This window comes from Simochromis diagramma, unplaced genomic scaffold (genome assembly GCF_900408965.1).
Source record: "Simochromis diagramma unplaced genomic scaffold, fSimDia1.1 OVJJ01000333.1, whole genome shotgun sequence".
NCBI lineage: Eukaryota > Metazoa > Chordata > Actinopteri > Cichliformes > Cichlidae > Simochromis > Simochromis diagramma.
The window spans coordinates 2,582,416-2,597,046 of NW_024386765.1; the positions used below are offsets into that span (position 1 = coordinate 2,582,416).

Below are 14,631 nucleotides of genomic sequence, written 5' to 3' on the forward strand. Positions count from 1 at the left end.
GCTGCAGTAGTTTAGCTAATCTGAAAATCTAAAAAAAAATGCCAATTTTTATAAGGTAATAAATATATTTAGATATACAGTTCTATTTGGGAAAAAGGCAAAGAATATTAAATATAGATTTGATACTGATCTCTACCCTGTTAAATGTCACAGAAAAACATTTACTGCTATTAAAAACTAATTTGTTACATTTAACCACATTTTTGTGCTCCCAGAAAACAACTGTTTCCATTTATCTTTGCATATGTCCGTAGCAGTTACTGACTTACATTACTGCATAGTGAGGTGATACTTGTAGTATTTCCTTCACCACAAAACCAGCAACAGTCTTGCTGCTCCTGATGTTCCTTGGAGAGTTTGGGCTAAAATCGAATTTTAGAGCTGCAGCACCGCCATCTTTCTTCTTCTCAACGGACTTTACAGCTCCACAATAATGTGGGTAATTAGCCTCAAGATGCTTCTTCAAAATTATAATAATTATTATCACCCTTGCATGAAATGAAGTGTGAATACCTTCCCAATATAATAACCATCTCGTCTCCCATGACAACCTTTAAATGCACAATGACACAACTGTAAGATTTTGCTACAGCACAAATGAATTACTAAAATAAAAGTATAACTTATTTGCTTGTGTTATCAGAGAAATATTCTCCTTTTTTTTTTTTTTTGTCATTATATCAAGACTAAGAAACTGATTATCTTTGTTGGGAACTATATTTTGTGCTTGCAGCACGGGGACATGAGCAAGCAAATAAACGGTCTTTGGATACCTGGTAGTCTCTGGTGTAAGCAATGAGAGGATCCATTTCACCACCAACTCCTCCATTCATTCCTGTAATTGTGGAGCATCTTTCGCTCTAAAAGCACAAAATATTAATTCAATATACATGGATGCAAATCCGTCCATATGAGACTGGACAGGTTTGTGTTTAGGAACGCAAAAATAACGCTAGGAAATCTGTGTCCAGGGACAAGAAAAATAGTAAAATTCTAGAAAGAAAAAAAGAACAATAGATGACAGCTGTGAGACTTTTTTGTTGACTAATACACGACTCCATTGCAAGGAGTCGAGAAGAGACAAACGATGAAACTGCATCAGGATTTTCTCTTTTTTCTTTTTGTTACAACAGAAAAGAGCAGAGATATGTGGTAACAGTGCTGGACTGATTCTTTTTAAATATAACTAAATTTTCCAGATGTATGTTACAGTACTTGTTAAGAGCGAAATGCAATCCCTGCTTGTTAGCATTATTATGATACTGAAGATGGTGCCGTTTCTGAAACTCACTCTTCTAAATGCAACGAGTCTTACGCTGGTTTTGACTACAGCATGAAACATTTAGTGCAGTCCCTGTATATATATGACTGAATGAGAAGACTCCCAAGACACGGCTAAAGATCAAGAAGGCTGACTTCAGTGGAGGTAACAAAACTAAAGGGTAAAAAAAGGTAAAAATTTAGAGGAAAATTGAGGTCCAATAGAAGGAAAGATTACCAGAACACTTGATTAGTGGCAGACAGACAATCTTGGATAGAGAGGAGGAAAGAAAGACCAAATGTACACAGGGGAAGGAGAGTTAGACCCTGGTGCAACACAAAGAAGGGGCAAGAAATCTTATCAGTATGAAGCTAATTAGAGCAGGAAATGGAACAGGTATTGGTTTGTCTTGAATTCTCAATTAAAGCCTGTCTTAAGTTCTCAAAATACCAAAAATAATTCCACTTGTTACATATCTATATTAAACAAGCTTTTTTCCACAAAGGGGACAAAGTCAAAACAATGTTTTTGTCACTATTACAGCTAATTTGTGCTTTCATGTGCATTTTTTTGGCCATTTTGTGGCACATGTGGACCTATTTCATGCATTCACTCCTCCGTTTGAATACCTGCGGTAGATCAGCAGGATCCATACCAGCATTTCCAAAGCGATGAAGTTGCACATACAGTATTTACACACAAGATGCACTGACTTTTACTGACAGACTGTTTTTCTATTCTAAGTACTCAAAGCACTTTTTACTACAAGCAACATAATACCCATTGATATTCCTCTATACCCACTTATGCACACACTGTGATGGATAAATCAGGTGCAGTATTTTCAACATGTAGACTGAAGGAGCCAGGGATCTACCTCCTGGGCATTGGCACGTACCAACAGAAGCACCCTGTGTTCTTGTTGGCACGTGCCAGAACAGCATTGAGAGCAAAAGGTAAACCAGCTCTAACACCACATCAGAATCTAGACCTTTATTCACAGCAGATGTTTCTTAAAATAAGATTTCGGAAACCTAAATAAGAGTTGAGTCCACATGTAAAAATGGTCTTTAATGTAAAAAATTCCACCTGTGCTTTTCCTGCATCAAAATGTTTGCCCTGAATAACCCACCTGGAGCAGTTCATTGACTGCACGTGACTCATGAAAACTCATTTCATGCTTGTTTTATGCTTTGTAGACAGCAGAATAATGGAAATTCCTGTCATATTTTTTTTAGTTTTAAATGTTTTATGAAAATAGGATAGGGACAGGAATAAAAAGGACTAAAAATAAAAAGATAGAAAACAAAAACAAGAAAACGATATCTATGTCCATGTGATTGAGTTGAAAACATCCAGTTGTACAGTTAGTGCTATACAGTTATAACTATACAGTTACATTTCTCAAGGATTGATGAAAGCACTCAACATAAGAGGAGAAAAACACGAAAAACGAATGTGTGTGAGTGTGGCTCGTTTTACTGCTTCTGCAATAACTGATGAAAACATCGGCACCAGAATGTTTATCACTTCGGGTTTGTTTATAAGGAAGCCAGGAGTGAAAGGAGGAATGTTATGAGCTTTAAACTGTGGACACATGACCTTGGTGTTTGTGTCCTCGAAACTTATTGGAAAAGCTGATAAACTGCTTTTGTACTGGTTGCTAAATGTTTGTGTGTTCACTCCACAGGGTGAACCAGAACCCTTTGAGGAGACCAACGTGGACCGTCTGATGAGCTCTCTGGGTTATGGAGGTGGATCTACTGGCACTGGGAACGGCAGCTTGGGGGTGAAGGCTCACCGTGGCTCCGACTCCTCCACACTCAGCTCCCAGCCGTCCATTGATGAGGTCCGTACGCAGATGCATATGTTGCTAGGCAACGCTTTTAGCCTGGCACCTCCGGACCATGACCCTCCTTCTCCTCCAACCAAGTAAGTTTTTATTTTTCACTGAAAACTCTTTTCTTTTATAACATCTGCATAATTTACAGTACTGTGTGGGAAAGAAAAGAGAGAGGTCCCCTGATACGCACTTTGAAAGCACATACATCCCACTCCCAAGCTGTTTCTCAAAATCACAGCAGTTTTATCTGATGTCTGCTTGCCTATGCAGTGTGCGCTGGAGCAAGACTAGAAAAATAAAGAGACAGTAGGTGTGTGTGAATTGACTCGATTTCATTTTTTTTCTTCCTCTCTCAGCCATCGCCATCATCATCACCACGCTCACAGCGCCTACAACCCTTCCAGTACCAGCCACTACAGTGACGGAGTGACCAGTGCCCCCGGAACCATGAACCACCCCTGTGGAGGCAGGCAGAGAAGCATAGGCTATGAGGACATGCACCAGTGTAGCCTGCCCAAACCAGTAAGCACTTAAAGGAAGATTAAGGCTTAGAAAAATAAAATTAAAGCTACCAACAGCCTTTCCAATAACTTCACTGTTACCATCTGTTTTTAATAGGTTCTATTTTTGAGTAGAAAGTAGTTCCAATAAAAACCAACACATTTATAGCACTGTCTAAAATTGGAATCAAGGTCTGGTAATAACAGGGTGTAATAGTTTTAAAGAAATTTGCATTTCAGGAACTTTACCTTTTGATAATACTCTGACACTCTCACAGAGCTCAAACTAATCTCACGCCAAGGATGACCAATCCTCAGTGACTTGATCTCATAAACAAGATCAAGTCTCTCTGAACATTTCAGCTTTCATGTGGCAATTAACCTGGCCTTTCATGTGTGTTGACTTCAATTAGAGGACCTAGGGATGTTTTTGTTGCTTCAAACTGTCTGTCTGTCCCCTGAGTTTATTAAGTACCAGTAGCATCAAACAGCAGCAGGATCCATACGAGCATCTCCAAAGCAAGAAGAGTTGAACACATTCATGCACAAGGCAAACAGCAGCAAAATAGGTGGATCGGATATTATGGAAAATCTATATCTGTACTTTTGTCCAATTCAGGCAGGTGACTCATCACAAACATGGTCATAGTTTAGCAGCTACAGTGCTTGAGTTGATTGCTTACCTCTGTGACAGGTATCAATATATTCTGATTTTAGTAAGTAAGAAAGTCTTCAGTAAGTCTGATTCCTGGAAAGCCAGAATTTTTTGTTTTATTTTTTGTATTTTTCTGTTAGAATTTGAAGGCTCACAGTATTTGGAGTATTGATTTTTGGATCCCATAGCTTTATATAGTAGATTCTTCACTTTTTTCTAACCATTACCCACCAAAATGCAGCCACAGGCAACCTAGCAACTTAACATATTGCAGAAGTTGTTAAGAATTTTCACCAGTCAGGCAATTATAAATAAATTAATAAAAAGATTTAGGCTCAACATTAATGAATAATTTAGAATAAAACGAGTAAACAGGGTGCCTGTCTGGACCTCAGGCTTTAGGTACACTGTAGCACCTTTCCTCTTGAGTGCTTAAGTGGTCAATTCACCCAAATAGCTTAAAGTGACTATTTCCTGAATAACCTCTGGTTATAGGCTTATTAGGCCTAATATGTGTTAGTAATGTGAAGTCCACTGCCTTCAGCTATGAGACTGAACCAAAACATAGAAACATGCTGTCTGAAAACCCAAAAGAAATAATTGAAAGCTACAAATGAATGAAAGAAATGTTTACACACAAAAGATGCTCAAACAGAAAAGTGGAGACATGGATAGTGATTACATTACAAAGATAATGATGACACCTTACACACAGTAATTTCTTCCAGTAATTTTTCTCCGACATGCATTAAACTACTTGAAGTATAAAAAAGAAACTCTGCATAATGGATGAGAATGTTTAATATTTAGCTTTATTATGCCAGCAAATAGATACGTAAATCCCCAAAGAGCTTGATAAGGTCATGCATGTGTAGTAAATATTTGCTCATGTGGGGTAATTATCTATACTCGTGTAAGTCACATTGCATTATCTGCCAGATGACTAAACAGCTAAACTGGCTGCATGCAAAAGTTAAAATGTTGGCACCAAGAAACCGACACCGAGAATTTGGACAGTCAAACTGCTTGCTGTCACCAGCTGCTCTGCAAGGAGAACCTTGAGAATGATTAAAGAAACTGAGGACTGAACGCCTTCCAACAAATAAAGTTGCTGCTTGAATCTGAATCTGTGTTTGATCTTTCTGTTCCGCTCTGATCAGATATCCCCTGGTTTCCTTACCCTATTTATTTCTTCTTTTTCACTTTGGATTAAGGTTGTTTTGTGTTCATACTGAGCTGAACAGCTCTCTAAATTGCATTTGTGGCTCCTGCAGGGTTTCCGGTTCACCCAGCTTCCTGATATGGGCATCGGTTCTCCACCTCCACTGATCCCCTCAAGACCAGGACCGCCACCTGCGACCTCACTGCGACGGTACTACGCACATTTATATAATCAAACAGTCAAACACATTGCACTTCATATATGGAAGGGAAAACATTTTTAAAGCCTAAAATAAGGAGAAAAAAACATAAAAGCAAGAAACACTCAGTCCCTTCAGTGAAAGATAAAAACATGCACAGTGTTGAACATGTGGCCCATAAATATATTTAGACATCAAACTTGAAGGAAATGCTCACATATGGCATTTAAAAGTACTCTGAGATCGGTTCTCAGCCAGTCACATGGCAGCACTGGGGCTAATCACTGGATCAGACAGATAGTGGAGAGTACACTGGAGAATACACAAAATGTATCAGAATTTTAATCAGCGTCATTTCAAGAGTGCCCTCCACGTGCACCCTCGGTTTGTGCCACTCACTTCTCTCTCTTAGGCCCATATGCTAGTCTGCATCATTTGAACTGAACATTCTTCTTCATTTGAATGCTGCTGCTGTGTGCACTGTGTTGCTGGGCACTTTAGCACTGCAGAGAGTGATTGAGTCTGTTGGTTAGCAGTGAGGAGCACTCTCGCCATCTAGTGGGCAAAATAAATAATTAACACTTGTGGGAAAAGAAGGTGTTGCAGAGTGGCAGGAAAAAAAATTATGCAATAAAATAAAAAAAGACAAACTATAATTTACAATCAATCTACTAATAAAAATATATTAATTCTATATATAAATATAGATGTATTTATATATATATTTTTAAAATGTTCTGCTTGACAGAGACAGCTTTTAGTTGGACTTCTCTAATTACTGCTAATTAAATTTTCAGATATGGCCACGGGTATGTGACCATTATTCTTGCTTATTACAACCAGAAACGGTCATATTATGGCGGTTAATCAGTCAGCTCGTCACACATCAGCTCCACTGTGCTCCCAGGGAGAAAGAGTGCAGCATGTTAATCCCTCTTTGCTATGCACTGTGAGGCATTAGTGCGCACAGTGCATCATGGTCCTGAGATGTGCCAGTGACATCATCTGTCCTCCGGTTCTTTACTGTAGTTAACATGCACTATAACACGTGTCTGTACGATGAAGAGGATGGTGCTTCAGTGCAGAGGTGGAGAAAGAATATGACTGCATGGAGAGCTCTAATAAGGCTCAAGGTGACAGGATGGGATTTATGATCTGTGAGGTCATGTGTCCTTCACTGCAGTGACCCAGAATGCCTGGAAATTTCAGCCAGATGTTGAAAACAAGTCTGGGAACCTCTGTACTGTGCATGAAAATCACCCCAGAAGCTGTCATAGGGCAAGAGGCAGGTTATACCCCAAACAGGTCACTAGTTCTGTTGCAGGGCTAACCCACGGAAGTCTTTGGAAGCCCAGAGTTCCCATGCAGACACAGGGAAGAACATTCAAAGTGTATACTTAAACCAGGACTTTCTGAACTTGCTATCAGTACCACAGTCTGATGTGACTTAAGATGAAAAGATGTCTGATGGACTTTATTCTTGTTTTATAGATTACTAAAGATTTTATATCTTTTTATGTTGTGTAACTATGTCTTTTCCCATAATATTTAATTAAAGTTGCAAGCCATTTCTACAAACATGTTTCCTGTATCTTTGTTAAACCGTGTTTAACAAAGATCAATATTTGTTTGGTTGTTTTTTTTCTCCAAATGGTGCAGATTTGACCTTTAAACTGATACAGATGAAATTCGGACTGTATATAAAAGAGAGACATAACTGCCATCATATCACCCATTGGTTTATGACTGCATTTTGAAGCCTCACAGCCAACTCTGTTTTTTTTATTATTTAAAGTATCGGACAGCTAAGTCTAAATGCAGCATCTGATAAATAATGGTAAATAGTTAGAAAGTAAGGAAGGGAGATTTGACCAAATTATGTTATTTAAGGTTTTGTCATATTATAATATTCAGTTTTAATACTCAGTTTATTATGTTATATTGTTGGTGGTTACGCGTCAGTGATGTCTCTGATTTGTTAACTCCAACTGAATTTAAACTGCTTTTATTGCTCACTCTTGAACTCTTGAACAGATTCCAGTTGCTATTATTTTTGCTCTTCTGCCAACAGCTTTTAAACTCAGGTTTCAAATGTTTTCAGATTCTCTTAACTGCTTTATTGAATTGTGTCCTGTGGGCACAAAAAAGCTATAGTTGTTATTTGCAGGTGTCTGTTTGCTGTACATCGGGTTGATTTCTGCCTCTCCTCTCCACTGACAGTTCCACCCCTGATGTTAGTCTGAAGCCTCGCGTGTCAGAAGCCTCAGAGCTGCAGGCCCAGCAGCACAATGGTGCCCCCTACCTGCCACTCTCCAGGACCCCCTTCCCTGCTGTCACTGTTGACCAGTCCATCAGCACCTACTCAGGTACGACACACTGACAGGACACTAAATTTCTATTGATACGTTATTTCCGTTCAATCTAAATCTATTTACATCTCACAGGAAACCCAATAACAGCAGTCTACGCTATATCGGCCAACCGCCCAGGTTACTCAGACTACTTCGTCATGTCACCGCCATCCTCATACCGGAGTCCATCATGGATGTCTTATCCACCTGAACCAGAAGACCTGCCGCGGCAATGGAACGACACACCTGTGAGACACTGTTTTCCTTTTTTTAAGTACACAATGTGCTGTGAACACTTTGCAGGAAGTTTCAGTGTGTGTGAAGCACTTCCCCCACTTCTTCCCGCAGAACTCACGTCACCTCGAGACCATCTGCTGAAGTCGTCCGACTGTGACACTGAGTGGAAACGGTCAGTAGCTCGGTGGGTCACTTTTTCTCTGCACTGCAGTCTTATGCTGTCGTGGTTCTTTGGCGAATTTTGTTTACCTTTTCATCTTTGATTTAGCTGATTTTAGTTTATTGTACAAGTTAAATGTTGTATTCCATCTATAGTTCAACGTATATTTCCATTTTATTTTGGATTTTTGGCATCTGTAGTGAAAATATTTTGTATTTAGTTACTATTTTGTTGATGTCTTAAAGGTAAAAAAAATTAAATATAAGAGTATAATTGTGGCATTATGGAATTACTTAGTGTCTCACTGTAGACCTCATACTAATTTGGCCACAGGACATAAAATGAGTCGAAGGCCAAAATTTGACTGAAGAGTTGACATTTCAACTGGCTTTTGAAGATTTCCAGAGACAGAGCTTTGCAAATCTCTCAGGGGAGCTTGTTCCAGGGAGCAGCACTGCAGCGCTGAAGGCTCTGTCCCTGAAGGACTACGGTCTGATGTGGGAAATGGAGAGTAGGCCTTTAACTGAGGAACCCAGATGGGGTGTAGGGGAGGAGAAGGATTTTATAGGACATATGGGACTTGACTGGGAGCCAGTGGAGGTGTATAAGGGTTGGGGGTGATATGTTGCCCGTACTTAGTTTAGGTGAGAACTCGGGCAGCTGAGTTCTGAACATACTGCAGCTTGTTAGGCAGACGAAAGCAGAGACCACTGCAGTAGACCAGGCGGGAGGTGATGAAGGCATGAATGAGGGTTTTACTTGCTGGGTCTGAGAGTAGAAGTCAGAGTCTGGAATCGTTCTTTAGGTGGTAGAAGAGATTTAATGGATTTGGTATGTGATGAGTTTGAGAGAGCAGAATTCAGGATGATCCTGAGGTTGCAGACCTCCAGAGATGGTGATCAGGATTAACTATTTGATTTGTGTGTAAATAGGGGCATATGTTGCCTGGCAGGTCTTCCACTAATTGGATAATCCATGGTTTCCTTGGTCTATGCGGTGAAATTTACTTGGGGAAAATACTAAACGGCAGATTCCCCAGATAGAGTCATTGGTGTGTTAGTATGTGTGTAGACAAAGCAGATATTCATAGACTGAATCTCAGTGTGTCATGACAAAGAGCTTTGAATAGATGAGTAATACAGGAAAGGCACTGTATAAATCAAGTCCACTTACCAGATATACAAAAAGTAGAAATCTCATGAAAAAACATGTGAATCCTTCAAAATACTGTTTAAAAAAAAAAAAGCTTTGCTTTGTTGACTGTTGTTTTCCTGGCCAAACAGCCTTGGGCAGGTAATTCTACTTTGATAGCAAAACCATTATCTGCTTCAGAGTTCAGACTGCATGCCAGCCTGCAGGCGAAAAGCTGACAGGATCAAATGTTTGCTGCAGTGTTCAGAAAGCAATGCAGTGCTGTACCTGGACCGATACCGTTTCAGGGTTTGTTTGTTTTTTAATTTGTGCAGGGTAAAATATATGAAGCTGATATGGAAATAGTTAGACTTTATCTGTGACACTATTAAGTTCAAAATACACACATTTGAGAGAAATAGCTAGCAAATACTTTCAAGTTAAATGATAAATAGCTATTTGATGATCCACAAATTGAGCATAGGGTTGGTGACTCCTGTGACTCCTCCTAGTGCAGCTCAGTCAGTAACACTGGCAGCTGATCTTATTCAGCTGAGCAACTGTGCAACTTCTTGGCAAGACTCATGTTGAATGAGACTTTTTAGTTGCTTCAAACTGGATAAAGTTGCTGCTGCCACTCCAGCCTGCTCTGCCACCCACCTCCAGCTACTGTAATAGCTATTCAACCTATTTATAACTCCTGTTCCACGAGGGGGTCCTGTTGCTGCTCCTCCTGCCTTCAGGCTTTCCACTTATGCATGTGGAAGGCTCAGTATGTCCCAGAACACAGACATAGTGCCAAATGACTAAAATAATAAAATAATAATCCAGTTTTGAGTAAAGCTGTCCTAAAAGAAAGCAAGTCTTTAAAATTAAAAGTTACAGCCTTTTCTTTTGAGTAGAAAAAGCCTGTAGATGTGATTATGAGATCAAGCAGCACTTTACTGCACTGTAAAGTGAAACAGATGAATGAGCGAATGGAGTTGTTAAAGTTTGAGAGTTAGAGATTTTCCATTTTATTATTTTATTATGTTTTTGTTCTTCAGCAGTAAAAGGCTGATGGGATTTTAATGTTGCTGTTAATTACTAAACAAAGAAAAAAGTTAAAATCTAACTCTTTTTTTATAGCTTTAACATCAAGCTTTGCTCTGATTTTGCTGGTGTTTCTGGACTTTCATCCTGATGTACAAAGAGATAATCACATACAGTAACTTGTGCTGTGGTAGCAGGTCTGTCATGCGTGGCCACTGTCTTTGTGTTTTGTGCAGGTGTCTCTTCAGATGGGCAGAGGACCTCCTTCACACTCAAAACTCTTTGGAGCTTCATCACCCCTCCTTGGCTCCGGCACAGCGCTCCTCCTGTATGATTCATTCATCACCAGTGGAACCCCCCCCCCCCCCCCCCTGCCCTCACCTTTTCCCACAGCTCTCCTCTGCCTGCCCTCTGTCTGTCCTCTGTCAGCCCACTTCATCTGCAGCTCAAAGCATTTCACATCCTCCAGAGCTCCTCTGCCCCCTAATCCCTCTTCACCTCGTCTTCGATCTTATGCCAATGAAAAGCTCAGCCATAATTTTCTCTTTCTGTATTCTGAGCCCCCGGCCTCACAGGCCTGTGCTGGCCCCTCTGGGCCTATAGTCACTATCTCCATGTAGACTGCCTCTTCTGTGGTGACCACCACTGTACAGTCCGAGGCCCCTCACACTGCTGAGCTGAGCTGCTGTGCTGTGCCTCCCTGCCTAACAACACAGATGCAGAGTGGATGAACAGGGTGATTACAGTACAGCGTGACAAGTTCTGTGGCCCAGCAATCATTGTAGAGTAACTGCCATCTGCCCAGCACACGATGGCAGGCAGCGCTGCGTTATCAGTACTGTAGCGCCCCAGCCGTTGCCAGTAGTCCTCTTCTGAACTGGACTGGACTGGGCCATCGTGGACTTGCCCCTAAGGTCCACCGTAAAGCCAGGAAAGCTGGACTGACTTAAAACTGTGTTTTGTTTTGTTTTTTTGATCAATCCAAATTCCTATGTAAAAACTCAACAGCTGGTTAATATGTGTATTTTAAACTTGAGTGAAAAAAAAAATAACTAAGGAAAAAGGAACAAAAAAAAAAACTCTTGTCTTGAGCTGTCTCTATTTCAGTTTTTGGATATTTGTGTGCTTTTGTCTTTTACTTTTGTGCATTGATTATTATCAATGGATTATTGTACAAAAAATGTTACTCCGAGGCAAAAAAAATATGACATTCTTTGAAGCAGAGAAATCGGTGGCTTAGTTGTCTGTGGTTATGACGGCATTTCTGTACTTTTTAAAAAGAATTACTTCGTTTACCTTTTTCCTTCATCCGACTCAGCAATGAAAACAAGAATTACTGTATGTCACTATGTTCTGTCAGTCATCTGATTATGACGTTTTTGTCTGCTAAACATTAGACAGACCTGAGTCAGAGACACTCACCGAAATCCTGCTCAGCATGATTTTGGTCACATGCCGTTTCTTGAAAGGCACAAAAGGCACCTTGGATAAAAACATACTTAGTATGAGCTGCTTTTGAAGGGGTTTCAGTTGTGGTTTGACTCAGGTCTCTTACAGTTATGTGAACACACCAGTATTCTTAGAAAAAAAACAGTTCTTTTACTTGAAAGGTGTCTACTGTATTCTACTGTAACTTTGACTTTTGGTTCTTTTGAGGCCGAGGGATTATTATTTGGTCGCCGGACTATGGTTTAGTACTGTTCAAGAGACTCGCCGGGCTCAGACGAGCCGTATATGTAACGATTACATGTATTACTGTATATAGCAGATGATTTAATGAAGAGATTTATGCAAGTAGTGTGGGAGGGAAACTTGACATTATCACGATGCCATTCTTTTCTTTGTTTTAGTCTGTTTGGGTTTCAGATGAAAGAAGGTTGTAACTTCTCGACTTTCTGAAGGTGGCGCACATTTCAGTATCATATTATGTCATAACACAATGCATAAATCATTACATTAAGAAAGAAGAAGAGAGTTTATAGTGATGTGCAGCAAGATAATTTACCGCTGTAATTGCAGTATTCATTAAGTAGAAAAGTTGATAGCCATAATAATAGAAATAATGCATTTTTTTTTTATTATGGGGAATGTCTAGAATATATTTAGCCTCATTTTTACTGAGGAAAACTGGAATTCTGTGACCACACTGTACGTAAAGCTCCTTATCATTTAGATGGTATTAAAGGAGATTATAGCCATATATTAACTTTATCGAGTGGATATAAAAGATAAATGATATGTCAAAAAAGTAAATGATACCAAATGAGAATATATTAGACATGGGTGGGTGAGTGGGAGAGGTATGGTTGGGGGTCGGAGACAGAGGACAGAGAGATATAGTATAGATATAATAATGTAAAGACAGGATAGTAGGTAGTTAAAGATGAAAGCACTTTTGTGACAAGAAAAGAGCAGAATCAATGCAAAAATGTCAAATGTGTAACTGCACAATTAACACGAAGTTTGAAATACTTTTGCTCAGCAGTAACTAACAGTGAAGGCTCCTAACCCAGGACCTTTAGGAAGTTTATATTACACGGTAATACACACGTCTTACAAATTAACACTTTATAGCAGGATTTTGATATTTTTTTAAAGTTAGAATTCTTACATTTTGACAGTCATGGCTAAAAACAAATAGACTGGCTTTAAAGCAACATCTCAGCCACTGAAATGGTCATGGAGTGAGATAGATTTTAGGGAATTTTCACAAATGTCTAAAAAGGGACATTTGTAGTCTGCAGATATGTAGACAACTCTTCCTTTACATTTATGACTTCAAGCAAGACATTACAGGCAAATAAGTGGATGGATTAACTTTCCAAGTTGATTACTGAGAAGTCAGAATTAAAAAAACAAAAAACTTTTTCACTTTCATTTTGTTCTTCCAGAAGGAAATTTGGATTTGGATATTTCTTTATCACAAAAGAGAAAAAACATTAAACCTTGTCGACAGCTAAAAAAAACCCCCAATATAGCTGTGAGTAGTTTGTGTACAAACGCCTCTTTAAAAAACTTGAAAACATGAAAATGTTTTGTTAAAAGTTTAGGTAACAGACAGGGATCAGTTAACTGTCCTGTAAAATAAGCAACAAAGTTTTTGGACATTTTCTTTGCAATAATCTGAAGATTTTACTATGAGAGAAAAATAACCCCACAATCCCAAAATCGTCAGTTTCGTCCTGTACTGTCTTGCCTCGATCTGCTAAATGAAACCCATGTGTGCAGCAAGCAGAACAGACTGTTTTTTTCCCAGTACAGACGATTATTAACAGCTCTCCGCTTCATAAATCCAGGCCTGCACATGATGAATATTAGTTGTGTATATTTAGCGATAGGAAAGCAAAGGTGTGAGAAGAAAGTCCTGATGCATTGTGGGAGCACACGGTGTGTTTCGGAATACTTTGAATTGTCAGTATCATTACTGGATGACAGCAGGAACCATCACATTTTAATCCATCCTCACTGTACAGACGCACTTTTATCATTTCATTTGACTCCATGCAAAAGAAAGGGGTGGGTGGGTAAAAAGCGAGGCTTGATGCGATGCTCTAAGTTGATGTGCAATGTTTGTGTTTTACACGGGTAGTGGCGAGACGCTTTGATTGATGACGGACTCCGGGACGGACTTAACTATCAGTAGTATTTTTCTGCCGTTTAGGGCATGTCATGAAGCTGTGACATCTTGGCGGCGCTGATGATGTCATACTATCGTCACTCGGGTGTTGAGGAGGTCACAGTGACGACAACCATGAATGCTGTTGGATGTAGTTATGCAGAAAACTTTTTGGTGAATTTAAACAATAAATACAAATTACAATTCTCAGCCTGTGTGTTTTGTTTGTATTTGTGTGCAGTGAAACAGGGCTGCCGTGTATGAACAGTATAAACCACTAGAGGGAGGCAGACACACGTTACAGGTCTTTATCCAGCTTATGAAAAAGTTGTCAGCTGCCAGATAGTGTTTGTGTTGTTACCGCTGGCAGATACCTGCAAAAGATAAGGAAATTATTTGTGTTTTAAGGTAAGGCAGTTAGGTAATGAATAAAACATGCACGGGGATTTTGAGATGAAAGATGCGTTACCGAAACAGCTGCCTG

At 39.5% G+C, this 14,631-nt stretch overlaps 1 protein-coding gene across 6 annotated transcripts in view; it reads left to right on the forward strand.

Moving 5' to 3' along the window:
• Nucleotides 1-13,799, forward strand: part of kiaa1549la (KIAA1549-like a) — a 120,718-nt gene extending 106,919 nt beyond the window's left edge. For 4 of the 6 annotated variants that reach the window (XM_040035869.1, XM_040035897.1, XM_040035853.1 and 1 more), the window contains 7 exons: nt 2,952-3,193; nt 3,461-3,626; nt 5,534-5,631; nt 7,841-7,986; nt 8,065-8,219; nt 8,320-8,392; nt 10,768-13,799. In XM_040035869.1, the coding sequence (XP_039891803.1) occupies nt 2,952-3,193; nt 3,461-3,626; nt 5,534-5,631; nt 7,841-7,986; nt 8,065-8,219; nt 8,320-8,349 (837 nt within the window). In that variant the 3' untranslated portion in view covers nt 8,350-8,392; nt 10,768-13,799. The remainder of the gene's footprint in view (nt 1-2,951; nt 3,194-3,460; nt 3,627-5,533; nt 5,632-7,840; nt 7,987-8,064; nt 8,220-8,319; nt 8,393-10,767) is intronic. The other 2 variants (XM_040035887.1, XM_040035862.1) reach the window with 2 other exon arrangements.
• Nucleotides 13,800-14,631: the final 832 nt, after the last annotated feature.